At 42.0% G+C, this 23,071-nt stretch overlaps 2 protein-coding genes across 7 annotated transcripts in view; one reads left to right on the forward strand and one right to left on the reverse strand.

Moving 5' to 3' along the window:
- GNAL (G protein subunit alpha L) overlaps positions 1-10,921 on the forward strand; it is a 312,920-nt gene extending 301,999 nt beyond the window's left edge. For both annotated transcript variants that reach the window (XM_006117488.3, XM_014570679.3), the window contains exons 11-12: positions 2,218-2,285; positions 10,171-10,921. In XM_006117488.3, coding sequence (XP_006117550.2) covers positions 2,218-2,285; positions 10,171-10,317 — 215 coding nt within the window. In that variant the 3' untranslated portion in view covers positions 10,318-10,921. The remainder of the gene's footprint in view (positions 1-2,217; positions 2,286-10,170) is intronic.
- Positions 10,922-11,815: 894 nt separating this feature from the next.
- MPPE1 (metallophosphoesterase 1) overlaps positions 11,816-23,071 on the reverse strand; it is a 35,169-nt gene continuing 23,913 nt past the window's right edge. For 4 of the 5 annotated variants that reach the window (XM_075920995.1, XM_025181874.2, XM_006117485.4 and 1 more), the window contains 5 exons: positions 20,969-21,077; positions 16,911-16,985; positions 16,680-16,802; positions 15,352-15,492; positions 11,816-14,267 (listed from right to left, as the gene is read on the reverse strand). In XM_075920995.1, coding sequence (XP_075777110.1) covers positions 14,088-14,267; positions 15,352-15,492; positions 16,680-16,802; positions 16,911-16,985; positions 20,969-21,077 — 628 coding nt within the window. In that variant the 3' untranslated portion in view covers positions 11,816-14,087. The remainder of the gene's footprint in view (positions 14,268-15,351; positions 15,493-16,679; positions 16,803-16,910; positions 16,986-20,968; positions 21,078-23,071) is intronic. The other variant, XM_006117486.4, reaches the window with a different exon arrangement.

Consider the following 23,071-nt stretch of genomic DNA (forward strand, 5'->3'; position numbering starts at 1 on the left):
GACTAGAGGACACCAAAGGAAAGTAATGGGTAGCAGGCTTCAAACTAGTAACAGAAAGTTATTCTTCACAAAGCAAAGAGTCAACCTGTGGAACTCCTTGCTGCAGGAGGCTGTGAAGGCTAGAACTAGAACAGAGTTTAAAGGGAAGTGAGATCAAGTCATGGAGGTTGGGTCCATGGAGTGGTATTAGCCAGGGGGTAGGAGTGGTGTCCCTGCCCAAGGTTTGTGGAAGGCTGGAGAGGGATGGCACGAGACAAATGGCTTGGTCACTGTCTTCGGTCCATCCTCTCCAGGGTCCCTAGGGTTGGCCGCTGTCGGCAGACAGGCTACTGGGCTAGATGGACCTTTGGTCTGACCCAGTACGGCCATTGTAAGCTCAGGGCTCAGGGTTGGGGGTCTCAGTGGACCACCTTGATTTTCATGCACACCTGCTCCTGGGTGGCCAGGCTGGCAGCTCTCCTGCCCTAGCCGGCCACTTTCCTGTGCCTAGTGCGGAGGTCGTGGACGAGGTCCACGATGTCCGCACTAGCCCAGGCGGGTGCCCGCCTCTTGCGGTCCTGGGCAAGCTCCCGGAAGCCGCCAGCCTGGTCCCGGGAAGAGGGGGAGGGCTGGGGGGCATCGGGTGGGTGGCTCGATCTGTGCCAGGTGCAGGGTCTGCTGGCTGGGTGCTGGCAGGCTTGCACCTGGCATGGGCACCGTAGCCAGCCCGTGCCCCTTTAAGGGGTCTGGGGCCGGGAGGGGAGCAATAGAGTTTCCCTGGTGTTGGCTAGAGTGGCCACCAGGGAAACCTGGGGAGGGCTAGCCTCCCACTAGTTCGAATTAAGGGTCTACACAGCCCTTAATTCGAACTAGTAAATTCGAACTAGGCTTAATCCTCGTGGAATGAGGATTACCTAGTTCGAACTAAGCGCTCCGTTAGTTCGAATTAAATTCAAACTAACAGAGCGCCAGTGTAGCGCCTATGAAAGTTAGTTCGAACTAACTTTGTAGTGTAGACATACCCATAGATATGCATGTGCGTATCTAGTTAAGCATGTGCTTATAACTTGGGGCGGAAAAAACATCGTATGTACTATTTACTTTGCAATATTACAGAAATTACAGATCACACAATATTAGGCTTCCACTGCCATTTTTATTTGAATTAGCTTACTTTGCACACTCCACAGTTTTGCATACATTTAGAAGTTTGCAATGCATCCTTTTTTTCTCCATTAGCAGAGTAGAATCCGTGACAATGGCGGGACTCTGGCTGTCAGCCTCACACATTAAAGACTACAACACAGTTGTAACAAAATGTCTTGTTATCAAAAAAATTCGGAGGCATAACATAACACATGAGCATCTATATTGTTTTAGCAAAAAGGTCTTCTCTGGGTTTCTCAAATTACTGCAGTTAATAAAGGTCCATTATTATTTTTCTGCCATTTTCCATGTCTTGCCCTCATCTCCGCTTCAGTTATTTGACAATCATCCTGCAATTCAAGTAGGTCCCTACTTATATAATAAATAGAACTTCACTATCAAACCTTTGTCAACAGATATGAAACCAACTGAATGTTGAACCACCGAATTACTATTTTTTCACATTTCATTGTTTTCCTGTTACTAAATGCTAGTTGTTAACAAAAATCTAAATACTTTTGCAATGAAATATTTTCTAATAATAAATAGTTACTAGTGTGAAAAATATTTGCATCATTTTTTAAACAAGAACAAATTCACTTTTAAAGAAATGTAAAATCGTCTTGTTATTATTTGTAATGCCAAATAATAATGTGTAGTAGCTTCATTGGGCTACACTCTTAAGAGGCATTGTGTTGCTGAACTTTTTTTCAAATCAGCACACGGTACCAAGTTAAACCCAAACATTGATCCATGTATGCCTAGTAAAGTGATGGATGTGAGTGAGCATTTGGAGAGTCTACAGTCAGTTTTAGTAATTTGTACAACCAGTGTCACTGTAGTAAGCAATTTTCCCAATTTATCCAAGCAGCTGTTACCCATTAAAAAGCTGGGAAATAGAGGTTTGTTTATTTTAAGATAGTTTAAAGTGGTCTTTCATTTTAGAAGAACCAATAGTGAATGTACTGTAGGTCTATTGTTTTTTAATTCCTATAGTGAAGGACTCTCTCTTATTTATTCCATCTCTTATTAAATATAAAAAATAGCTCATTTATTTAATTTATCTGATATAATTTATTTTTAATTAAACAGCAACACCAGATGCAGGAGAAGATCCCAAAGTCACAAGAGCCAAATTCTTTATCCGGGATGAGTTTTTAGTGAGTATTTTTAAAAACCTTTATCTAGTTGTATCATGGAAATTACTCTCATTACACACGCTTGACAGTATGGTTTGTGCAAGAAGAGGGTGGGAAGAAATGCTTAGTTCTTTCATAGCTTTTTTTCAGCCATATGTTTCACAGCACTGGAAAAAGGCTGAGCTTTCTTTGCCCCACTTAATAAATGGTGAAACTGAGGCACTAGATGCCAAGTAATAGACAGTGAATCAATGGCACAGCCAGGAATAGTCTCCTGTCATCCAGTCTGGTACTTAGTCTACTGTGGACCCAAACTGCCTTTCTCTTTCCTTTTCTTTTCTTCTCCAGTATGCACATGGCCATTGTAATATTGGCCATTTCCACTTCTCATTTGTTATTTGTGTGTGTGTGTGTGTGTGTGTGTGTGTGTGTGTGTGTGTGTATTTATCTATCTGTAAGAACTTATTCTGGTTGCATGGCACATTTCATTCACATCTCTGTGTGGAGTTCACAATTCATTACTGAGGCCCGTTCCTACACTTAGCGACAGTGGGTGGTCAGCAGTCTGTTGTAATTGGAGCAAACCTGTGCATCCCATGTGCTTCCAAACCAGCTGGTTCTGACCAGCATCCAGTCACTTGTTACAAACTAGGCCTCCAAGACACCCAGGTGCAGACCTCCATCTGGGGCCCCTTGCTTGTGATGTGGGACCCACAATCCCACTACCCTCAGCCCTAAAACTGTCTATCTGGGTCCCCCAGTCAAATATACATGCTCCCTCACCAAAGCCCCTTCCCCCCCAGGGGTCCTCTGGATTATAGTTGAACTCTTTGAGGACACTTGGCCAATAGAAGAAGGAACACGTGCTTGCACAGCACACCAGAGTTACAGAGCTGGGGATAAAATGACAAAAATATGCATGTTCTTTCTCATGGATCACTTCTTGTGAGTGGTTAGACCCAAGAACCATTTGTCAACAATGGTGGCCTGAGACTCTCCTGATGGCCTGACACTGAACCACTGACAGACCTGGTGCCTCTCCATTTGTCAAGAGGTGCATCTGGCAAGGTGGGCAGGGCTTGGAGCTTAGATTCCAGATGCTCTGGTGAGATGAGAACAGCTAGGAGTACGCCCAACTGGTGGAAAGGTTGCTGAGCCTTGACCACCCCTAACAGGCATTCAGCCCCTCCCCAAGCCCAATGGGTGGCAGAGAGTAAGGGGGTGTTTCAGGCCTGGAGGAGAAGGGGAGATATGAGGGGATTGAGGGTGTAGTGAGGAAGAAGAAATGGGGAGGAGCCAGCAGAAGACTGGGGAGAGGTTATGGGACAAGGTGTCTGGGGAAGGGGTGACAATCCAATAGCTCCGCAGAAAGCACAGTCCAGGGTAGGCTGAGTGAAAAGGGGGGTGGGTTTTGCAATGCTATGGGTAATTGGAGCAGCTGGAGGTCAGTTGAAGCAGAGGTGGAGGACTGGAGACCAGGGTGCACACCAGCTGCCACCCTGCACTTTAGCCTCTGTATCAGAAGCAGCAGCATAGGTTGGCAATCAGCTCTCCAGGAACTGGTTTGCGCCGGGAGCCAGCTTTTAAGCCACCTTTCCATGCGTATTGTCTCCCACCTGATGTCCCATGCTGCTGCTACAGACGCAGCATTTCAGGGTGGCAGTCAGCTCCCTGGGAGTCAGTGCACGTCGGGAACCAGCTTTTAAGCTGGCTCCCAGTGAGTACCAGTTCCTGTCTGCCACCTTGCTCCCAGTGAGCTGTCTGCTGCCCCACAGCAGCACAGGGCAGCAGCCAGCTTCCTGGGAGCCATTTAAGCAACCGAGCTCATCAGTTACCTGTTGTGGCAAGATCAGTCCCACTCCTGGGCCCCAGACCCTATACAACCCACAATCTCGCTGATAGTTTAGGTACTGCAGCACGGGACCCTCTTGCCTTTGCTGGGGTTTGGATTTCTGTCCCTTGGCTAGAAGTGTTTTGGGGTAAGGACTCCTTGGTCTGCCTGGACTGGGTAAACAGTCCTCCCCAGCCACTGGCTGAAACTCTCAGGCTTCTTGGGGAAGGGAGTCCAAACACTCTCTGTTAGAGCCCTTCACCTCCCCGGCTCTCTGGCAACATTGACTTCTCTTGATCAGCTTCTCCAATTCTCTCCTTATCTGCTATAGTTTTTCTCCACCTCACTCCAACCTGCTCTCCCCCTATTCCCCAGCAGGGAAATCTTTTTAAAAGACCCTGTGGCACCCTGAAGTGAGATCAGCTGGTCCTAATTGATTCATAGCAGCCCGCCTCAGCTGCTCTCACTGTGCATTTGATAACTCTGGGTCAGCTGCTCCTGGCTGCCCTGAAGTAACCCTCTCCTAATTAGCCAAAGCTGATTCTGGTTTTTAGAGCTACCTCTTTCCCCTTCTACTCTAGCCCTCTAGCCTAATCCTGTCACACCGTTTAAACAGCTAAAATCTTACATAGACGTGTTCACAGGCCTGGCACATCAGCCCCCTGTTACTGCCACACAGGGTGCTTTGGTAGTCCATGAAAGTCATGTCCCCTTATAACTGTACCAGGCATGCAGCAGCATTGAAAACTCTCCCTCTGCTGACTCAGACTGCAGCCACTGATTCTATTTCAGATTGTTGTTTTAATTAAACATGGGTTTATCACTGACTAGTTAAGAAAAGGTGTAGGGAAGTAAAGGGGGAAGCAGTTAAGCAGTAGGCTGGAGCAGCTCGGCACCTGCAGCGCAGTGCAGCAGGCCCAGTCTGGCCCACGCAGCCCCCACCAACAGTGCAGCAGGCTGATCCTGGCCTGGCCAGACAACCTGCCATGTCGCACCACAGAGGGGCTTCTTCAAGGTTAACCATTTAAACATTGTGTGTAAGTGATTAATTTTTTTTACAGCAGTTTATATCCCTATAAAGGTATTTATACTTAAACGCATCTCTGATTAATATTGCTAAAAAGTGTCAGTAGGTGAGCATTTCATTTTCTTTTCTCCTTTTTAGAAGTGCTAATTTACTATGTGAAAGTCTCCATTGACAGTGATGGAAGTTGCAAGTATTCAGTAACTATGAAAACTAGGCCATAAGTTTCCAATGTATGTAAAGCTAGATATGGCAGGAAGAGCTATTTGTCTGTCTCACCAAGACAAGGCTGGCAATCCAGCTCTTTGCGTTAGCAAATAAAAACTTCTTTTTTTCTACTCAGGTCAGGTCACATGCCTAGTTCATGGCAGTGTCTCCTATTTCAGGAGATCTCTGTTCCATAGACTCCTAGTCTTGTGCTTAATCACAAGACTATCCTTCCTCTTTGCAGTGTTGAATCCAACATTCTTCTGTTCTTTAGAATTTTCCTAGTACAAATATTGATATTTTGTATACAGGATTCTGGAACAGCTGATGTTTTACTTCAATACAATGGGTCAGCCTCACAGAAACAGCAGCAGGGCAAAACTGGTTGTTTTTGTTGTTGTTTTGAAAAATCTGAATAATTTTTTTTTCATATACATGAAGGAGCTACAATCTGAATACATTCACCTGGATTTCAAGAACAATATAGTTAGCTCCTTTCAGAAGAATCTGTTGTGTTCTCAGTCATCTTGATTTGTTCATAATTATAAGGATTCAGCTTCAATATTTTTTTTTTGGTATTTTAATAGTTCATCTACTAAATGTTATTTTCGAGGTACGTGTTTTTCCTCAAGTTGCACTTCTTTCTATTACTACAAGTCTAATATGAATCTTCAGAATAAGGCTTGAGTTTAAAATTCAGTAGATGAAAAAAATCTCCTAAAATTACAAGATTGCTTAATTGTCAGGACACACAAAAGACCAATATTTTGAAAACACAACATGCTGCTATCGCATCTCATGTAAAAGTCTCAAATCATTGTGGTGAACTGGCTACTTAGTACTTTGCTTGGTGTAATCAGAAATAGGCTATGTATAATAAACATTCTACTAAGAATGTAATAGTGTAGTCAATTAACCAATAAGGAAAAGCTTATAGGTTAATACTATAGACTACACTCAATTTCCCCTTCTCTCCCCTGCTAGTAAATTTTTTAGCAGGCTTGCACCAGATCTGGGACCTACTCTCACTGTAGCTCTGCATTTAAAGTGTATTAGGAGCCAGGCAAGCAGGCAGCTGGGCTCAGTTTCGGCTCACACCAGATCCAGGAGCTCAGCTGCTGATACAGAGGCCACAGCGCAGAGTGGTGGGTGGCTTCTTGGGAGTGGGGCTGGAGAGCACTGGCTGCCATTCCCACCCCCAGAACTAGAGAAAAGTCAAGTGACCAAAAATAATTAATGAGGTTAATTGATAGTTCAATTAACTGCTATTTAACATCCCTAAACTCTGCTCCTAGCAGCTAATGGAGATTCTCTAGTGCTCAAAGAAGGCCCTGTGCTTTTGAAATAGAAAGGATGAGTTCTGTTCTTTATCATCAGAAAGCTAGATATGACTATATCGTACATCCCAATGACATGTATGGTGTATACAGCAACACTTCAGCAGGCAAGTGTGGGCTCGATTTGCACCTCAGCTTGCTCCAAACTATTCTTGTAGACAAGCTACATTGCTGATTTAAAACAAAAGTTCACAGTTTTGCCATTTGGTGGCACCAAAAAAAGAAAATTAATTCCTGGAACAGATGCACTGCAGAATGCAGTATTTGCTTATCAACAGTAGATGTTATATATGTGAGAGTGTACCCTATACTACTATGCATAATACTCTTGTTAAAACTTTCTGTTTATACTCTACCTGGTTTGCCCAACTCATAAATTGGGAATACCAATTAGGTATTTTAGTCCGTGTGCTGTGGAGTGCAGGATTATTTAGTCTATGATAACATAAAACATACCATTAGTCGAAATGACAAGGAGTTCTGTGGCACCTTAGTGATTAAAAGATTTATTAGGGCATAAGCTTTCATGAGTAAAACCCACTTCATTGGATGAACACAAGTGGAAGTTACAGAAGCACAGGGGTTTATATAAGGAAGAAGACGCTTATGTTAATTGAACTAATCAAGTCAGAGTGGAAGTGGGTCATTCACAGCATTTGATGTGGGGAGAGGGAAAATTGCCTTTGTAATGAGTTAGCCAGGTGAAATCCTTATTCAGTCCTAAATTGATAGTGTTGAATTTGCAAATGAATTCCTGTTTATCTGCCTATCTGCCTCTCTTTGTAATTGGGTTTTGAAGTTCTTTTGTTATTCTTAAAGTTACCATGTGATATCATGCTGGGTCTTTGTTTCCAAGTGTAAGACAAGAGTATTTTGGTCTGTAACGGCAGTGGGAATGGGATGGATTGTGAACCACTCCCCAGTGCAAATTTCCTCATGCTATCCTTTGGATATTCTGTAGACGTCACTTTGAGGGGGAGAGTGTAGCTTTGTTTTCAAGCCCATTCACTTGCTGAGTGTCAAGCGGAGTACCAATTCTAATTTTCTCTGCCTAGTTCCAAGGAAGTAGGCTACACTATAAACCTAGGTACTATTGGCTGCAGCTGATAGATGGCAGTAAATTCTATTAACTATCACGACCAGTTCAGTCCTCTAGACTGTAAAACGATTCCAGGATTCCTCAGTGTTCATATGGGCTGATCGCAGGGAAGGTGCTTAATAGTAATTTGAATTATATTTTTCACATGCTCAGTAAAGCTGGTAAAACAAGCCCTCTTGGAATGCCAAGCTTTGCTGCTTCAGAGACTGTAGCACTGTGTAACAGCTTCCTAGGCTTGTGGGCAGAAATTGAGCACTCTGGCTATGTCTACCCTGCCCCCTCTTGTGCAAAAAATACTCAAATGAGATGAAGCGTGGAATATGGCCGTGCCTCATTTGCATAATTGAGGCTCCGTTTTTGTGCAGAAACATCTTTTTGCGCAAGAGCTGTTCTTCCTCTTTTTTTCAGGAAGAATGGGTCTTGCGCAAAAGCCTCTTGTGCAAAAACGGAACCTAATTATTTATGCAAATGAGGCGTGGCAATATTCCACACTTCACCGCATTTGCATATTTTTTGTGCGAGAGGGGGCAGTGTAGACATAGCCCCCTTGTTTAATTTGAAGATCGTTTCATGTGAAACGCAAGAGAACAATGTTGTAGCTTAACGGTACCTAGACACTGCTATCTGCCTTCGCGGACCTCGACTTGCATATAATTTTGTCTACCTTTGGGTTTTCTGTAGTTGAACAAAGCCTCTAGATCCACATACAAAGGCTCCCTAATTTGCTAATGCCAAAAGCAGTGGAGTAGCCTGGGTTATACAACTTCTCCACATGATTATCTAAGAATTGAAAATCAGCTTAAACTGGGACTTTTTCACTAGATTGCCAGCAGCCAAATTGTTAAAGGGCTAGATGCATTTATAAGCATGCTTATATTTATAATCTAACCCAGTGGTTTTCAAACTATGAGTTGCAACTCAGTACTGGGTCATGGAATATGGGTGATCAGGTGACCAGTGGGGATGTTAAGGCAGGATACCTGCCTGTCCTGGCCCTGGAAACTCTGCTGCACCCCAAAAGTGGCCGGCCACAGGCCTGGCTTCTAGGACTCTGCGCACTGCCCCTGCCCCAAACACTAGCTCCACACTCCCATTGGCTGGGAACCTGACGTTGGCTGCTTATGGGGCGCAGCATGGTGCCAGGAGAGGCAGGAAGCCTGCCTTAGCCAGCCTGCCCTGCTGCATCGTTGACTGGGAGCCACTTGAGGTGAGCCCCTCCTGTCACAGCACTGACACCTCCCGAGCCAGAGCCTCCTCCAACACCCAAAGCTCTTATCCTCAGCCCCACCCGAGCCTACACTCTAGTTCAGGCCTGGGCAAAACACCCTCCATGGGCCACTTCTTGCCCTCCAAGCCACCAAATCCAGCACGCAGCAGGGAGCCCCCAGGCAGACTCCTCTGCTTGTCCCACCCCAACACACTGCTCAGGAAAGCGGCTGCGGGGCCATTTGGTTTTCACAAACTATGATCAGGAATGGGGAGGGGAGGAAATGGTGCTGTTCCTGCCCCCAGCACAATCCCATTAGTCGGTTTCTGGCCAATGGGAGTTGCCTGTTTCAAGACCAGGCAGCATGCGAAGCACCAATTCCCCCCTCCCTTCAGGCTCTTATTCACAGAGCACATGGCCCTGGAACCCGGGCAGGGCAGGCTCCTGCCTGAGAGGAGCTGGGCTGCTGCTCTGGAGTCTCAATATTAAGTCCCCTGACCAAAACCTGCTTCTAGCACACCAACCCCTCTCTCCCCCCAGCCCTCTACCCCTATACTCCACATAACCCAAACCCCCTGTCCCCCTCCTGAGCCCGTGCCCCCTCCCAGACCCTGTACTGCAATCCCCTGCCCTAGGTCACAACCCAAACCCCTGCACGCCAATCGCATGCCCCAGATCACAACTGCCTCCTTCAACCAAACTCACTCCCAGATCTCACAGGCCCTCCTGCATGCGAATTCCTTGCCCCAACCTCCATCCCAGACCCTGCACCAACTCCACTAATATCATGAAGAGTGCAACTCTCGACCACTTTCTAAAACCTTGGCATGTCTCCCCATCAAAAATTATCCTCCCACCCCCTCCTCCCGCTCTAGTTACATTATGTTGGATCATGGACATCAACAACTTTCTTCAACTGGGTCATGAAAAAAAAAGTTTGAAACTACTGATTTAACCTACCTAATACACTTCAGTGTGTATCTTACAAAAACACAGGCATACCTTTGGAAGGCATAGGCACATCCAGGATTTGCAGCTGGATAGGCAAGCTGGCAATACTGAAAACTGGGCTTTTGCTCTTCAGATCACTGTATCTTATGACAAACGCCCACATACAAATGGACACAGAATAGAATTTCCCTGTAATGAACTGAGACCCCTGAGCAATTAGTCTTCAATATGTTCTCTTCTTTTTCTGCAGAGGATAAGTACAGCAAGTGGAGATGGCAGGCATTACTGCTACCCACATTTCACATGTGCAGTGGACACAGAAAACATCCGCAGAGTGTTCAACGATTGTCGAGACATCATTCAGAGAATGCATCTTCGCCAGTATGAACTCTTGTGATTGGGATCACCATGGAGCCTGTGGTTTTAAATACTTAGCTCCTTACTCTCTTGCTCTCTCTCTATATATATACTATGCCACACAGGGTGGAAGAAAATACTACAGAAATGTCAGTCTTTTCAGTTTGTTTACCTTAATTATTAGCCTTTGAGCTGGTTTGCAGCAAGTTTGGGTTTCTTTTCCGCCATGCTTTTTGGGACTATTTGTGTGCTTTATTTTGATATGCCACTTCTTTGTCATTCCACTAAGCCTCTGGCTACCTCTGTTGCTTTAGAGGTGTATTTTGTTTGTTTTGGGGGAGGGAGGGGTTGTTTTTGCTAATTGAACATAACCTGCTAAATTTTTTCCAGCAGGCTGATTGTTAGTTCAAACTGGTATGTCAGCTGGATGACACTAAAGTCATACCTATCCTTGTGTGGGTCCCTTTTTTAACATGATATTAAGAGTACTTGATGGGTGAAAAAGGAATAATGCACTTTGTATCAGGTTATTAAATACTGTTGAGGAAGTATACACACAATGTAGCAGCACCACAATATTTATTACTCTGTCACAGTTTTTAGCATTATTGAGTTGCAGGTCAACTGATAAAGTGACCTCCTCATTTAAGCCGTTTCTGGCACAGGAAGTAGAGTAGATAATGAGAGGCATGGTGATAAGCAATTTTTCTGGGGTTTTGGGGCTAAGTGCCTCTACACACCTCAGGCATTTGAATTACAGCTACTTTTTCAGCCTACTGCAGCTAGGCAGAAAATTTACCACCCTCACTTATGTTATTTGTGCTGTCCACAAATGATCCATTTAATTTAGATCATTCTTGGACAACAGTCTTCTCCCTATATATATTTTTGTTTTACTGCTGGTTTATTATATTGTACAGACTGTAAAATGTAATATTATTTTGTACAACTTTATTGAAGAAAAATACTTGTAGAAGATCTTTGTGCCTTGATTATGGCTGTACCTGTAAAATGAGCTAAGATGTAAGTATGTTTTTGATTGCGCTGTACAGCTTGATGTCAACCTTACCTGCAGCAGTGACTGGAGGCAAGAACTTTATCTGTAGAGATTAGGGATTTTTTTCTGGTTTATATAAAAACAATGCTCTTTAGTATAAAAAAATATAAATTATGCAAATTAACCACTTACCTTTTCAAGTAAGGTATTACAGTCACCGGATGTTGCAGCAACATGCCTTTCTCTTTTGAAATCTCAGCTTTAAAACATTGGAATTCATTCAAGTGTCCAAATTGCAACCTGGTGTTGTTTTAATGGGAATCAAGGTTTTGGGTTTTTTTCCCTTTAACTTTAGATAATATGTTTAGTAATTCTTTGGTCATTCATAGTAGGTCACAATTGCACAGGTCGATTGTGAATGTGTAAAGCACCATTATATAGAGCTTGTCAATCTTTGTACCAACAGCAGCTTTCATTGTGCAAGTAAATAGCAGGGGGGGAGGGAGGGAGGAGGAGATATAAACCCTTGTGTCTGGCCTAAGAGAATTACAAGATGACATTTTTATTTCTCTTTTAATAAAGAGACATTAGAAATTTGTTTTATTTTAAATATTGTAGAATCAAACTGTGTGAATATTTCTCAAACTTGAATAATTTATGCAATGACATTCTCAAAACAAGGTGTGGTACAGTACATTATATAAAAAGCAAGAATTGCTGTAGCAATAAGGCATGTCCTTTTTAGTAACTATAACTCTGCTTTATATTTTATACATAGGTGTTTTATGTCTGTGAGTATATACTTTTCCTGTGTCCAAGATAACCTGTACAAATGTCTAAAATTACAGTTGCAATAACAGAAACCTAGAGAAGTGTTAGCCTACATTACTTCATAGATTGTTTAATCACTCCTTGGACTATCTCCATCCTTTCTTTTAAATTTTAGGGACAAATTAAGTTTTAAATTGTTTTCAGGAACACGCTATGAATCAGATTTTTATAATACGGGCATTTATCAGTAACACAAACCCAGGCCTCTTTTACTTAAATTAGAGAAATTTAGTAGTTTTTTAAATAGGATAATTTTAGAGAGCACAGTATCTTTATAAGATTATCCTTCCCAGTGAAATTGCTACTAGAATGTAGTCTTGATATTTCTACTTTTGCAATTCAGTTATGTATTTCCTAGACAGTGAAAGGCAGGGGTTAGCTAATTATAGATATGTCCCAAAATCTACCACTGCCATATATGCACAGAGTCTCATACTTCCCCTTCCAATTTTATTTTTAGAAACAAGCAAACTTTCTTTTAAAGTGAGAGGCTGCATCTAAACTGGCAAGATTGTGCAAAAGTGGCTGCTTTTGCGCAAAACTGCTGCCTGTCTACACTGGCTGCTTGAATTTGCACTGCTGTTCTAATGTAAGAATTCAGTGCTTCTTGTGCAAATACTTTGATGCTCCCGCTCAGGGATAAGCCCTCTTGTGCAAGAGGGCCAGTATAGACAGGCACCTTAATTTCTTGCACAAGAAAGCCTGATGGCTAAAATGGCCATCGGAGCTTTCTTGCGCAAAAGCGCGTCTATACTGGGCATGGATGCTTTTGCACAAATGTATCCATGCCAGTCCAGACGCTATTTTGCGCAAATACTTTTAACGGAAAAGTTTTTCTGTTAAAAGTATTTGCGCTAAATCATGCCAGTCTAGACGCAGCCACAATGAATAATAAAGGCAAAATAAACCAACCCTAGAGGCTAAAAAACCCAGCCTCTGCAGGAACATTAAAAGAAAAACTGGTTCCTGCTGTGGAATTTCCTTATGGTTCTTCTTGTAATAGCATTCGTCTCTTCCTGTCCACACAAAGCAGTAGGGATTTTGGCTTCTAGATTTTTGCAATCTACGCCAGCTCTGAGGATTGCTGTGGCTCCAATGGAGCTCTGCTGCTACAGCTTTCCCCTAAGAAGCAATCCCCAAACTCCATCAAAGTACACATTACAGTTTGAAGCTGGCTCTGCATTAATATTATCATCAAGTTTTGTTAACATTCTTTTGAAATTTCTACAGGGGCATAATGTGCACCTGGATCCCCAAGGTGGCTCCAGCATGAAGAAACGGGAACATGTTACTGCAACAGTATCTGACCTCCTTTGCTGGGGAAAACCTCTCCACACAGACCTATACGGCCCTGTTTAAGATTACCATAGCACATCTTATGTAAAAAGAGCTTGAGAGGTTCCACCCCAAATTTTTAGAAGGTCTTAAGTGTTTTGGCATAGATCCTGGAGGGGTGGAAAGACAGGGGATTTATCCCAAACAAGAGTTTTTTTGTGTGTGACAGCTTAGAAATAATGCTAAGGAAATCCACTGATGTATATCCCCTGCTGCCATTGAGAAACAGAAGTATCATGCTAGAAGGGTATGTAGCAATAAAACAGAAGGATGGTTCCAGCTTGGACGACTATACCTCCTCCCGGGTAGGACACACTAGTGCAGGCAAGTGCTGAGGCTGTAGGATTTACATAATGTACAGTTACAAACATTTAGTATACATATTTGATACAAAAATTATAGCAAGGAAATGGACTCATTTGATTGTAGAATACTGTATTTTTGTACAGCATGAAAACAGTTCATTTCAGTTAATTATTTATCCTGTAGTAGTCATATCAACTGTGTAGGATTTCTATGGTATGTGTAAATGCGACCTGCCTTTGGATTAACAATCCACTTAGGTCATTTGCTGGCATGAATATAGTCTGATGTTTGACTGTTCTCAGCTTTGGTATTTCAGTAACTGAATGCAGATGTCTGGCTCTTCATACTGCTTTATGCTTCCTGATTAAGTACTGAGCAAAATAAAAAGGTGGGTTGAGTAGAAGATGAGCTAGTATCAGTACCACAAGTAGAGGCCCTGCTATACAGTATATAGTAAAAACTGTGCTCTCAAGAGGAAGGAAACATTTGTAGAGGGAGAAGTTGATTGGTGTTATGCTGCCCTGGAGAGGAGGGAAAAAAAAGACCATCAATACTGCTGCTAAGAGGTTGGGTATAGATTTAGTGATTCTGCATCAAAAAGAGCTGAGTTCTATATTGGGTTGCAGAACCTGGACTAATGTAGCACCAAGGCCTCTGCTATGCAGTCAGTCCATACCCTAGAGAACTAGAGACTAAACATGCTGCAGAGGTAACGTGAATGGTTTGATAGCAGCCACTTTTGGAAAAGAGAGGCAAAAGCACTTGACTGGCTAGGTAGCAGCCGGTAAAAGCAGGGTTACTTAGCAAAAGAAACATGCCACCAGTTAAATAAAATACAGAGTGAGGAAAGACTTGGACTTGTCTATGGACTAAGGAGTGTAAACCAAAGAGCAATGAGATTTGAGGTTCTTGGCCCCATGCCACAAGATGCTGAAAGAAAACAAACCAAGTTGTAGATCTATTTAAAAACAGAACTTTTCAGAAATGGACTATTACAGAGACTAGTTGTTTTTTCTAAGTGGTACATGATGAAGATACTGTACATTGGAACTGATGGACTTTACCCAATATTCTACATGAAATTGGAAAATGTGAATTAAAACTAATCAGGCAGATTATCACAAAGATACACAAGAACATTGCCTCTCAAGTGGTTAATGGGTGAGTCTAAAAGGCAAGAAAGCCATGTAGAAATCTGAGATAGATATGGTCTTATTTTCATAGTGGATAAATCAGCCAAACAAAACTAGCCTTTCTACTGTTCAGTGCATGGTACTGATGTTTGTTTTTTTTTTTTTTTTTTTTACAAGTCAATATAGTTTACCCTGCACCCTCTTTATAAGAAACTCTGTGATACATGCTTTTTACAAATATACAAAATAGATCTTTAACAGCACTTCTTTGTATCACACAACCTGTGTGGCTCCCATGAGGTGCTTTATAAAGTGGATGCAGTGTATTTAAAGTAAATGTTGGGTTTTGAGGGAGGGTGGGTATTCTGCCTTTTAAAAAAGACAGGTAGCAGCAGTTTAATAAATAGCTGATTGCCATGTTGATTTATATTTATGAAAGTTACCTGACAAAAATAAAAATCTTTAAATTTACCATGATGAAACTAGGGTTGTTTCTGTTCCTCCAACTAAATGATGGGACACTGATTTCTGGAATCTTCCCATTATGCAACACTTCGCATGCACTGTGGGTATGGCCACTCAGAATCAAACGAGGATGAAACCACCATAACAGCTATATTTAAAACAGTACAAAATGACAAACATGAAAGTGTTAATTGGAAGTTATGTTTTATGTCAAAGTTTAATACATAGTGTTGCTTCCAACAAGCGCGTCCATATTTTTGCTTGGGTAACTATTTTTGCAGAGTATTTTGTGTAATTTTCATGGTCTTCGACTACTATAATATGTTATTAAAATCACCCCATTTGACTTTTACCTATACTAGGTAAATTCCTTAGGAATTTGAACACTGCTTAATATCTAGCTCCATAAGTAGAAAACCTTGGTTTTCAATGAGAAGTAGCACTGATCTGGAGAGGATCAGCCCTCAAACTTGAGCACATATATTTCTGCTGTATGAAAAATCTCTGTTGTCCAATTCATTTATTGGGAATGTTCTATTTATAAATGTTATCAGTATGCTGGACAATAGCACTGACTTTGTTAGTCCTACTGACACTGGATTACCCAGATACCAATCATTTTTAAAATGGGGGGGGGCACATCATAAATTTTGGAAGGGGCAGGGTCTCAGGCAGAAGGGGCAGGGCTAGGAGATTTGTCATGATATCCCACCCCCGAGAGAGAATCACCAACTATTGCTCATGGTTCCCTCTAGGCACCACAATGAGAGGAGACCTCGTGCTCCCCCCATCCCAATCCAAGGACTGGGGGCAAGGAGAGCATTCAACGTCTCTCACCTCTGCCCCCACCCTGCCCAAGCTGCACAGCAGCTAGAGAGAAACTCCAGCTGTTTTAAAACCACCGTCATGTGTCTCTAGCTGCCACATGCCCTTGGCAGGTCTGGGTGGAGAAGACTGCATGCTCCCTGGTCCCCAGGTCTCAATTGGCCTGGGGATGGAGAATGGCAGGGCAGCTACCGGCCAGATCCAGCCTACAGAGGCCCCTTTGCCCATCCTGCCATATACTCTAAAACTTTACATATAGTACAAAATGCTACACTATGGGTAAATGCTGCAGCCTGAGCATCTCGGGACTTATGCACACATATGGAACCAAACAAAGTCCAGCAGATCTATCAGTAGTTTCCCACAGGCCTCACTTAACCAGGAGGAGCTGTGTATTCAGCTTGTCTCGACTACAATTTGCTTTTTCCCATTATTATACACACAGTTTATGAGTTCAGGAAGAGCTGGTAAAGGTACTATGACTTCAATAAAGTTGTGAAATTACCAAACCTTTTTTGAAGCCTCTCTAGAAAGTACATCATACTTTTCTTTAAATGGGATGTTCTTTTCCTCTGGAAGAGCAGAATCTTCTCCTCTACATTCAGCATCACTTCTTCTGTAGAGAGGATAATGCTAACAGAGATTCAAAGCAAGAGTCAGTTGTTAGTTAACACAGCCTTTGTAAAATGTTGATAAATATGCTGAAATGGAGAAATCCTGCCCATCTAATCTCCAACACACCTGTAAAAGGATTGGTTCTGAAGCTGGAAGTTGTTCCACATCATGGCACCTTTTGTTGGAGCTATTCTGTTCCTGCTAATAAAAGTCAAGCAAGACAAATAATCTTCTTGTCTGTGCAGCACCTGTTCTGTATTCATTACTTGCTTGGAGGCCAGGGACAGAAATGCTGAAGTTAAAGACCATGCAATATATTTTCCTCAAAAACTAGTATAAGGGTTATTACAAAATACTTAGTGTCTATTAGAGAAAGTAAATTGTATGACGCCTTAGAGTAAAATCAGAGGATGGAAATTAAGAGATACAGGTAAGGAGGAAAAGTTGTATGATGAGATAATTTGAAGAAAGCTGGTGCTGTGTAGGAAGTTTATTCCATATGGCAGATGATTCAGAGCACCTCTCACAGTGGTGAGAAAGTAGAAGGATTTAAAAAAAAGGGGGGAGAGAGAGAGAATGGTAATATATGAACTAAGGCAAGTTCATGAAATGTTTTAAAAATCAAAACTGCCAAGTTAGAACTGCAGTGTAATGAACAAGGAATTAGTGAAATTTTAAGGATGCCATGGATGGAACTGCACTCTGTCTGTTTATATCAGAAGGTGGCAACACCACTTTACAGAACGTACTGAACCACAGAAAAGTGGAATGGTTCTAGAGAAGGCAGGAAGTCTCAAGGATATGAAAACGTGCTTGAAGATTTCAGTAGTGCTGGAAATCAAATTAGTGTATTCATCAGAGGCAGCGCTGGACAGATAATGGCAACATGAAAGTCTGCAGATTCAGGAGACATAGGATAAAAATAAAATCATTGTCAGGAATAAAGGATTTCATTAAGAAAGGAAAGAGGAAATTGGGTGATTTGAAACTCTTTTCACTTGAGAAATTTTATTGAGGCAGCTGAAGGAAATGAAGGTGAATTCACAACTAAATTTAGTCAAGACTAGGAGGAGTGTTTAAAAAAAATACATTTGTAAAGCAGCATGATAGCTCAGGTTAGGAGATGACATGGAGAAGGTAGATAGAAAAGGGCCCTGACCATATATAAAAAACACGGGCTGTGTCTACATTGGTGCGATCTTGCGCAAAAGCAACCGCTTTTGCACCAAAACTTGCTGCATGTCTACACTGGCCGTGAGTTCTTGCGCAAGAACACTGACGTTCTAATGTATGAAATCAGTGCTTCTTGCACAAGAACTATGATGCTCCCGCTCAGGAATAACCCTCTTGCGCAACTCTTCTTGCACAAGAGGCCAGTGTAGACAGGCAACATGAATTTCTTATGCAAGAAAGCCCTGTGGTTAAAATGGCCATCGGAGCTTTCTTGTGCAAGAGAGCATCTACACTGGCAAGGATGCTCTTGCGCAAAGGCACATGCCAGTGTAGACGCTCTCTTCTGGAAGAGTTTTTGCAGAAGAACTGTTCCTCAAAAGAGTTCTTGCGCAAAATCATGCCAGTGTAGACATAGCCTAGGGCTACATCTACATTGTGCTCTTTTGCGCAAGAACATATGCAAATGAGGCACAGTGGTGAATATTGCTATGCCTCATTTGCATACTTAATGAGCCACCATTTTGCTCAAGAAGGAGCAGTCTGTACCACTGCTACTTGCGCTAAAACCCCCTCTTGCGCAAAAGCGATTCTGCCGCTTTCAGGCAGAACGGCTCTTGTGCAAGAGGGGGTTTTCCCACAAGAAGGAGCACTGTAGACTGCTCCTTCTTGCGCAAAAATGGTGGCTCATTAAGTATGCAAATGAGGCAGAGATATTAATTGCCGCGCCTCACTTACCCATGTTCTTGAGCAAGAGAGTGCAATGCAGACATAGCCTAGGGCTGTCAATCACGAGTGTACTGCATTAATTAACTCAAAACTAATTAATGAATACCAATTGAAATTAATTTTGGATTTTTTCCTACATTTTCAAATTGATTCCAGTTACAACACAGAATACAAAGTATACAGTGCTCACTCTATTTTTATAAATATTTGAACCATAAAAAAACAAAATTGCACTATGGTACCTATAGAAGGTGAATTGAAAAGTGCTCTCTCTCATGAAAACTTATCTTACAAATAGATTTGTGTTACATGAATGCACTCAAAGAAAACAATATAAAACTTCAGTGCCTATTAGTCCACTCAGGCCAACTTCTTGCTCAGCCAATGGCTAAAACAAACAAGTCTATTTACATTTACGTGAGATAATGTTGCCTCCTTATTTACAATGCCATCTGACAGTGAGCACAGACATTTGTATAGCCCCTTTGTAGCTGGCATTGTGAAGTATTTACTGCCAGATATCCTAAACATTCATATGTCCATTCATGCTCTGGACACCATGCCAGAGGACATGCTTCCATGATAATTACGCTTTTTAAAAAACAATGCATTAATTAAATTTGTGACTGAACTCCTTGGGCAAGAATTGTATGTCGCCTGTTCCATTTTACTTGCATGTTGCCCTATGTTTAATGTTATACAAGTCTTGATGACTCAGAATGAACATATGTTAAGTACACTTTCACAGCACATTTGACAAAACTCAAAGAAGGTAGAAATCACACAGAGTACAAGTTGAAACTCTAGTCAAACTCTCTGATCCTGAAACATCCATCACCCGGAATAGTTTTAGTTAACCTGATGTCCATTTTTCCAAGTTTCCCGCTGTCCCATAAAGTTTGTTTACAGCCACCAGCCCTAGTTCTCGGTGTTCTGTGCTGTTATTTAGCTCTAATTTACCCCTAAATGTCTTCTACAGCCCAATAATCAGTGGAAATGTTAGTAATGCTGCTAGACAGTATTGACCTCCCATGATCCCAAAAATGTTCTCGTTCGGAACCAGTCAGGTTCCAAGGGTGCCAGATTAGAGAGGTTCAACCTGTAAAATGTAATTTCCACTCAGTTTAGAATTCTGACGTGCCATCCAAAATCTGCTAGGGACAAGATTTCAGAAGTCTTAAAAGAGCAACACTCTGATGCTGCAGAAACTGAACCACCAAAAAAGAAATTCAACCTTCTGATGGAGGCATCTGGCTCAAATGGTGAAAACAAACGTGTGTTGGTCTGCTCTGCTCTGGATCATTATCAAGAACAACCTGTCATCAGCATAGACACACATCCCCTGGAATAGTGGTTGAAGCATGAAGGGAAACATGAATCTTTAGCACATAAATATCTTGTGATGCTGGCTACAATAGTGCCGTGCAAATGCCTGTTCTCGTGCTCAGGTGACACTAATCAAAAAGCAGGAAGTATTAATTCCTGTAAATTGTAACCAAATTTGTTTGAGTAAATTGGATGAACAACAGATAGGACTGAGTGAGTTTGTAGTAGCTAAAGTTTTACATTGTTCTATTTTTGAATGCAGACATTTTGTACATAATTCTACACATTTACAAATTTGTAAGTGAGCACTGTGTGCTTTGCACAGTATGTTGTAATTGAAATCAATATATTTAAATTTTTGGATTTTTTTTACATTTTCAAAGTAAATAGTATTCTATTACTGTTTAACAGTGAGATTGATCATGATTAATTTTTAATTGCTTGACAGCCCTAGAAAACACTTATATAGCACAAAGATTCCAAAGTACTTTACAAATGAGAGCAAACATTAATAATTTTGGAAATGGAAATGAAATAATTTCATGTGACAAAGTGAGGAACAAAATGCAAGTCTCCAGATTGTTTGCCTTCTTTACAAGAGCAGAGACGGTGTAAATGATATTGGCTGTGGCAAAGAAGAGGGTTATGACTTTGCTGACAGAGACTCTGGCGAGATAACAGACCGGACAAGATTATAGGAGGCAATAACTTGATGTTAGCAGAAAGATAGAGACAGCGGTAGTCAGCAACATGCACACTGAAATCCACAGTGATTATGGAGATAAGAAAAATCAATGAAACAAGGCGAGAGAATGAAGAGAGGAAGGAGGCTTTTGCTGACAAACCAGAAACTAGAGCGGGAGATTTTTTCAAAAGAAAAGATTCTGACTTCCAGCCTGAGCATAACTAATGCCAACTCTGCAGTTACAGTGAACAGATCACTTGAAGTAAACTCTTACCTGTTGGGAGCAATTCAGTTTATGAGAAAGCTTCATGAGTTTTGCCTCTGCTCTGCTGCAGACAGTGCACCCATCACCTTCCAGAGCAACACTGTTCACCATGACAAAACTGAGGGAGAAGGGAGTGGGGAAAAAGAACACTTGTTAGATCTCCAGCCACTAGTGGTGAGAGGAAACCCTTCTTAAAAAAAATACAAACATGTTCATAAGTCAGATACAAAGCTCAAAGTGAATTAAATGACAACTGTGCATGGGCCATACGACATCTCTCAAATACTGACACTGCCTCCTACCACAATCACCTGTTTTATTGTTAGACACTAGTCGGTTGGGTTACACAGCAAAGATTAGATGCTGTGACTAATCTTATATCTTCACAATTTGTGGGGTGTTGTTTAAAACTTACAAATGTTTAAAATTTTATCCTTTTTCAGTGCAGAAATCCACAACGTTGAAATCTGAAGGTAAGAAACTTCATTGGCAATTGTATCTCAAACACCTCATGAGCAATGCTAAAGCAAAGCTAAACTGCATTTGGCAGCCTCTGCTCAAGGAACGCCACAAATGAACCTGGATCTTGTCTACAGGGTGACAGCACACTGTGCCAACAGAGTGTGATTTGTAAAGCACTATAATATGTTATACCCCAATCCCCCTGCTGGCATGCTTTAAAAAAAAAAAAATCTAGTTCACATTCTATATGAATTAGGTGCTCTTTACAGAGCATGCAAGGAGCATATACACAGGGCAGTTAAAGCACATCCTTCTGGCATGGTGTAAAAAAGCCCTCAGTCTGATTTCTCACCCTCGCCCCCTCCCCCCCCAGATAAATCTCTCCCACTTAACCAAGGGGGTCTATCAAAGCAGCATGGGGAAGCTTTTACCTAACTCTACATTTGTTGTCGCTTTTCACTCCTTGCCAGAGGAGGCTGTGAAGGCTAGGACTATAACAGAGTTTAAAGAGAAGCTAGATAATTTCATGGAAGTTAGGTCCATAAAAGGCTATTAGCCAGGGGATAGAAAGGGAGTCCCTGGCCTCTGTTTGTCAGAGGCTGGAGAGGGATGGCACGAGACAAGTCACTTGATCATTGTCTTCGGTCCACCCTCTCTGGGTCACCTGGTGCTGGCCGCTGTCAGCAGACAGGCTACTGGGCTAGATGGACCTTTGGTCTGACCCAGTACGGCCGTTCTTACGTTCTTATGAATATTTCTTGAAACTAGGCTCTTACCTGACCCACATAAATAGTCATTTTTATATTCAGAAAAACAGCCTGCTCACCCCACCGAGAAAGGGCATATTCACAACTCAGCATGCAGGAGGAAGGAACGGTGTCCTTATATACAGAAGTGAGCTACAGTCTGTCATGGAAAGGTTGCTGGCAAAAAGAAGATACTAAATTGCAGGGAATCTTTTTCACTATATAGATACTTGTATACAAGTATCTATATCCAGTATCCTCTGGAGGAAGGAGAGGATTATATTCCCTGTTTAATGACTATTTTTAAAATGCTAGCTGAAATGTATATTTTGGGCTACAGACTTGAGTAACACAAGGTTGTATTAAACTGGGGTCTACTTTCTTATAAGCCTGCACAAAGCACGTTTTCTTTTTAAATGGAGATGCCTATCTCCTAAAACTGGAAGGGACCTTGGAAAGATCAAGCCCAATCCCCTGCCTTCACAGCAGGACTAAGTACCATCCCTGACAGATTTTGCCCCAGATCCCTAAATGGCCTTCTCAAGGACTGAACTCACAACCCTGGGTTTAGCAGGCCAATGAGCTATCCCTCCCCCCTTCTTTCCTGGTTGATAACACTTCTAGGCCTGCTTAGAATATTTACTTACTTAATGTTTAAAATTTTTAACTGATACATTTGTAGCCTTTATTTCCTACATTCTTGTGAACTATTATATTTTGATAATATATACATCAGACTGTAGATGAGTAAAATGTATTTCTCTTCACTGTTATCTGACAAAAATACCCTGATAAGATGTCTTTCAGTGGACCTAGTGCTTTTCTCACTGCACTTCCTTACAATGCGTATGAACCTATGACAAAAGGACATGCTAAGCAAATACAGAAATATTTACTTGGCAAT

Source organism: Pelodiscus sinensis, chromosome 2 (assembly GCF_049634645.1).
Source record: "Pelodiscus sinensis isolate JC-2024 chromosome 2, ASM4963464v1, whole genome shotgun sequence".
In the NCBI taxonomy this organism is placed as follows: Eukaryota; Metazoa; Chordata; order Testudines; family Trionychidae; genus Pelodiscus; species Pelodiscus sinensis.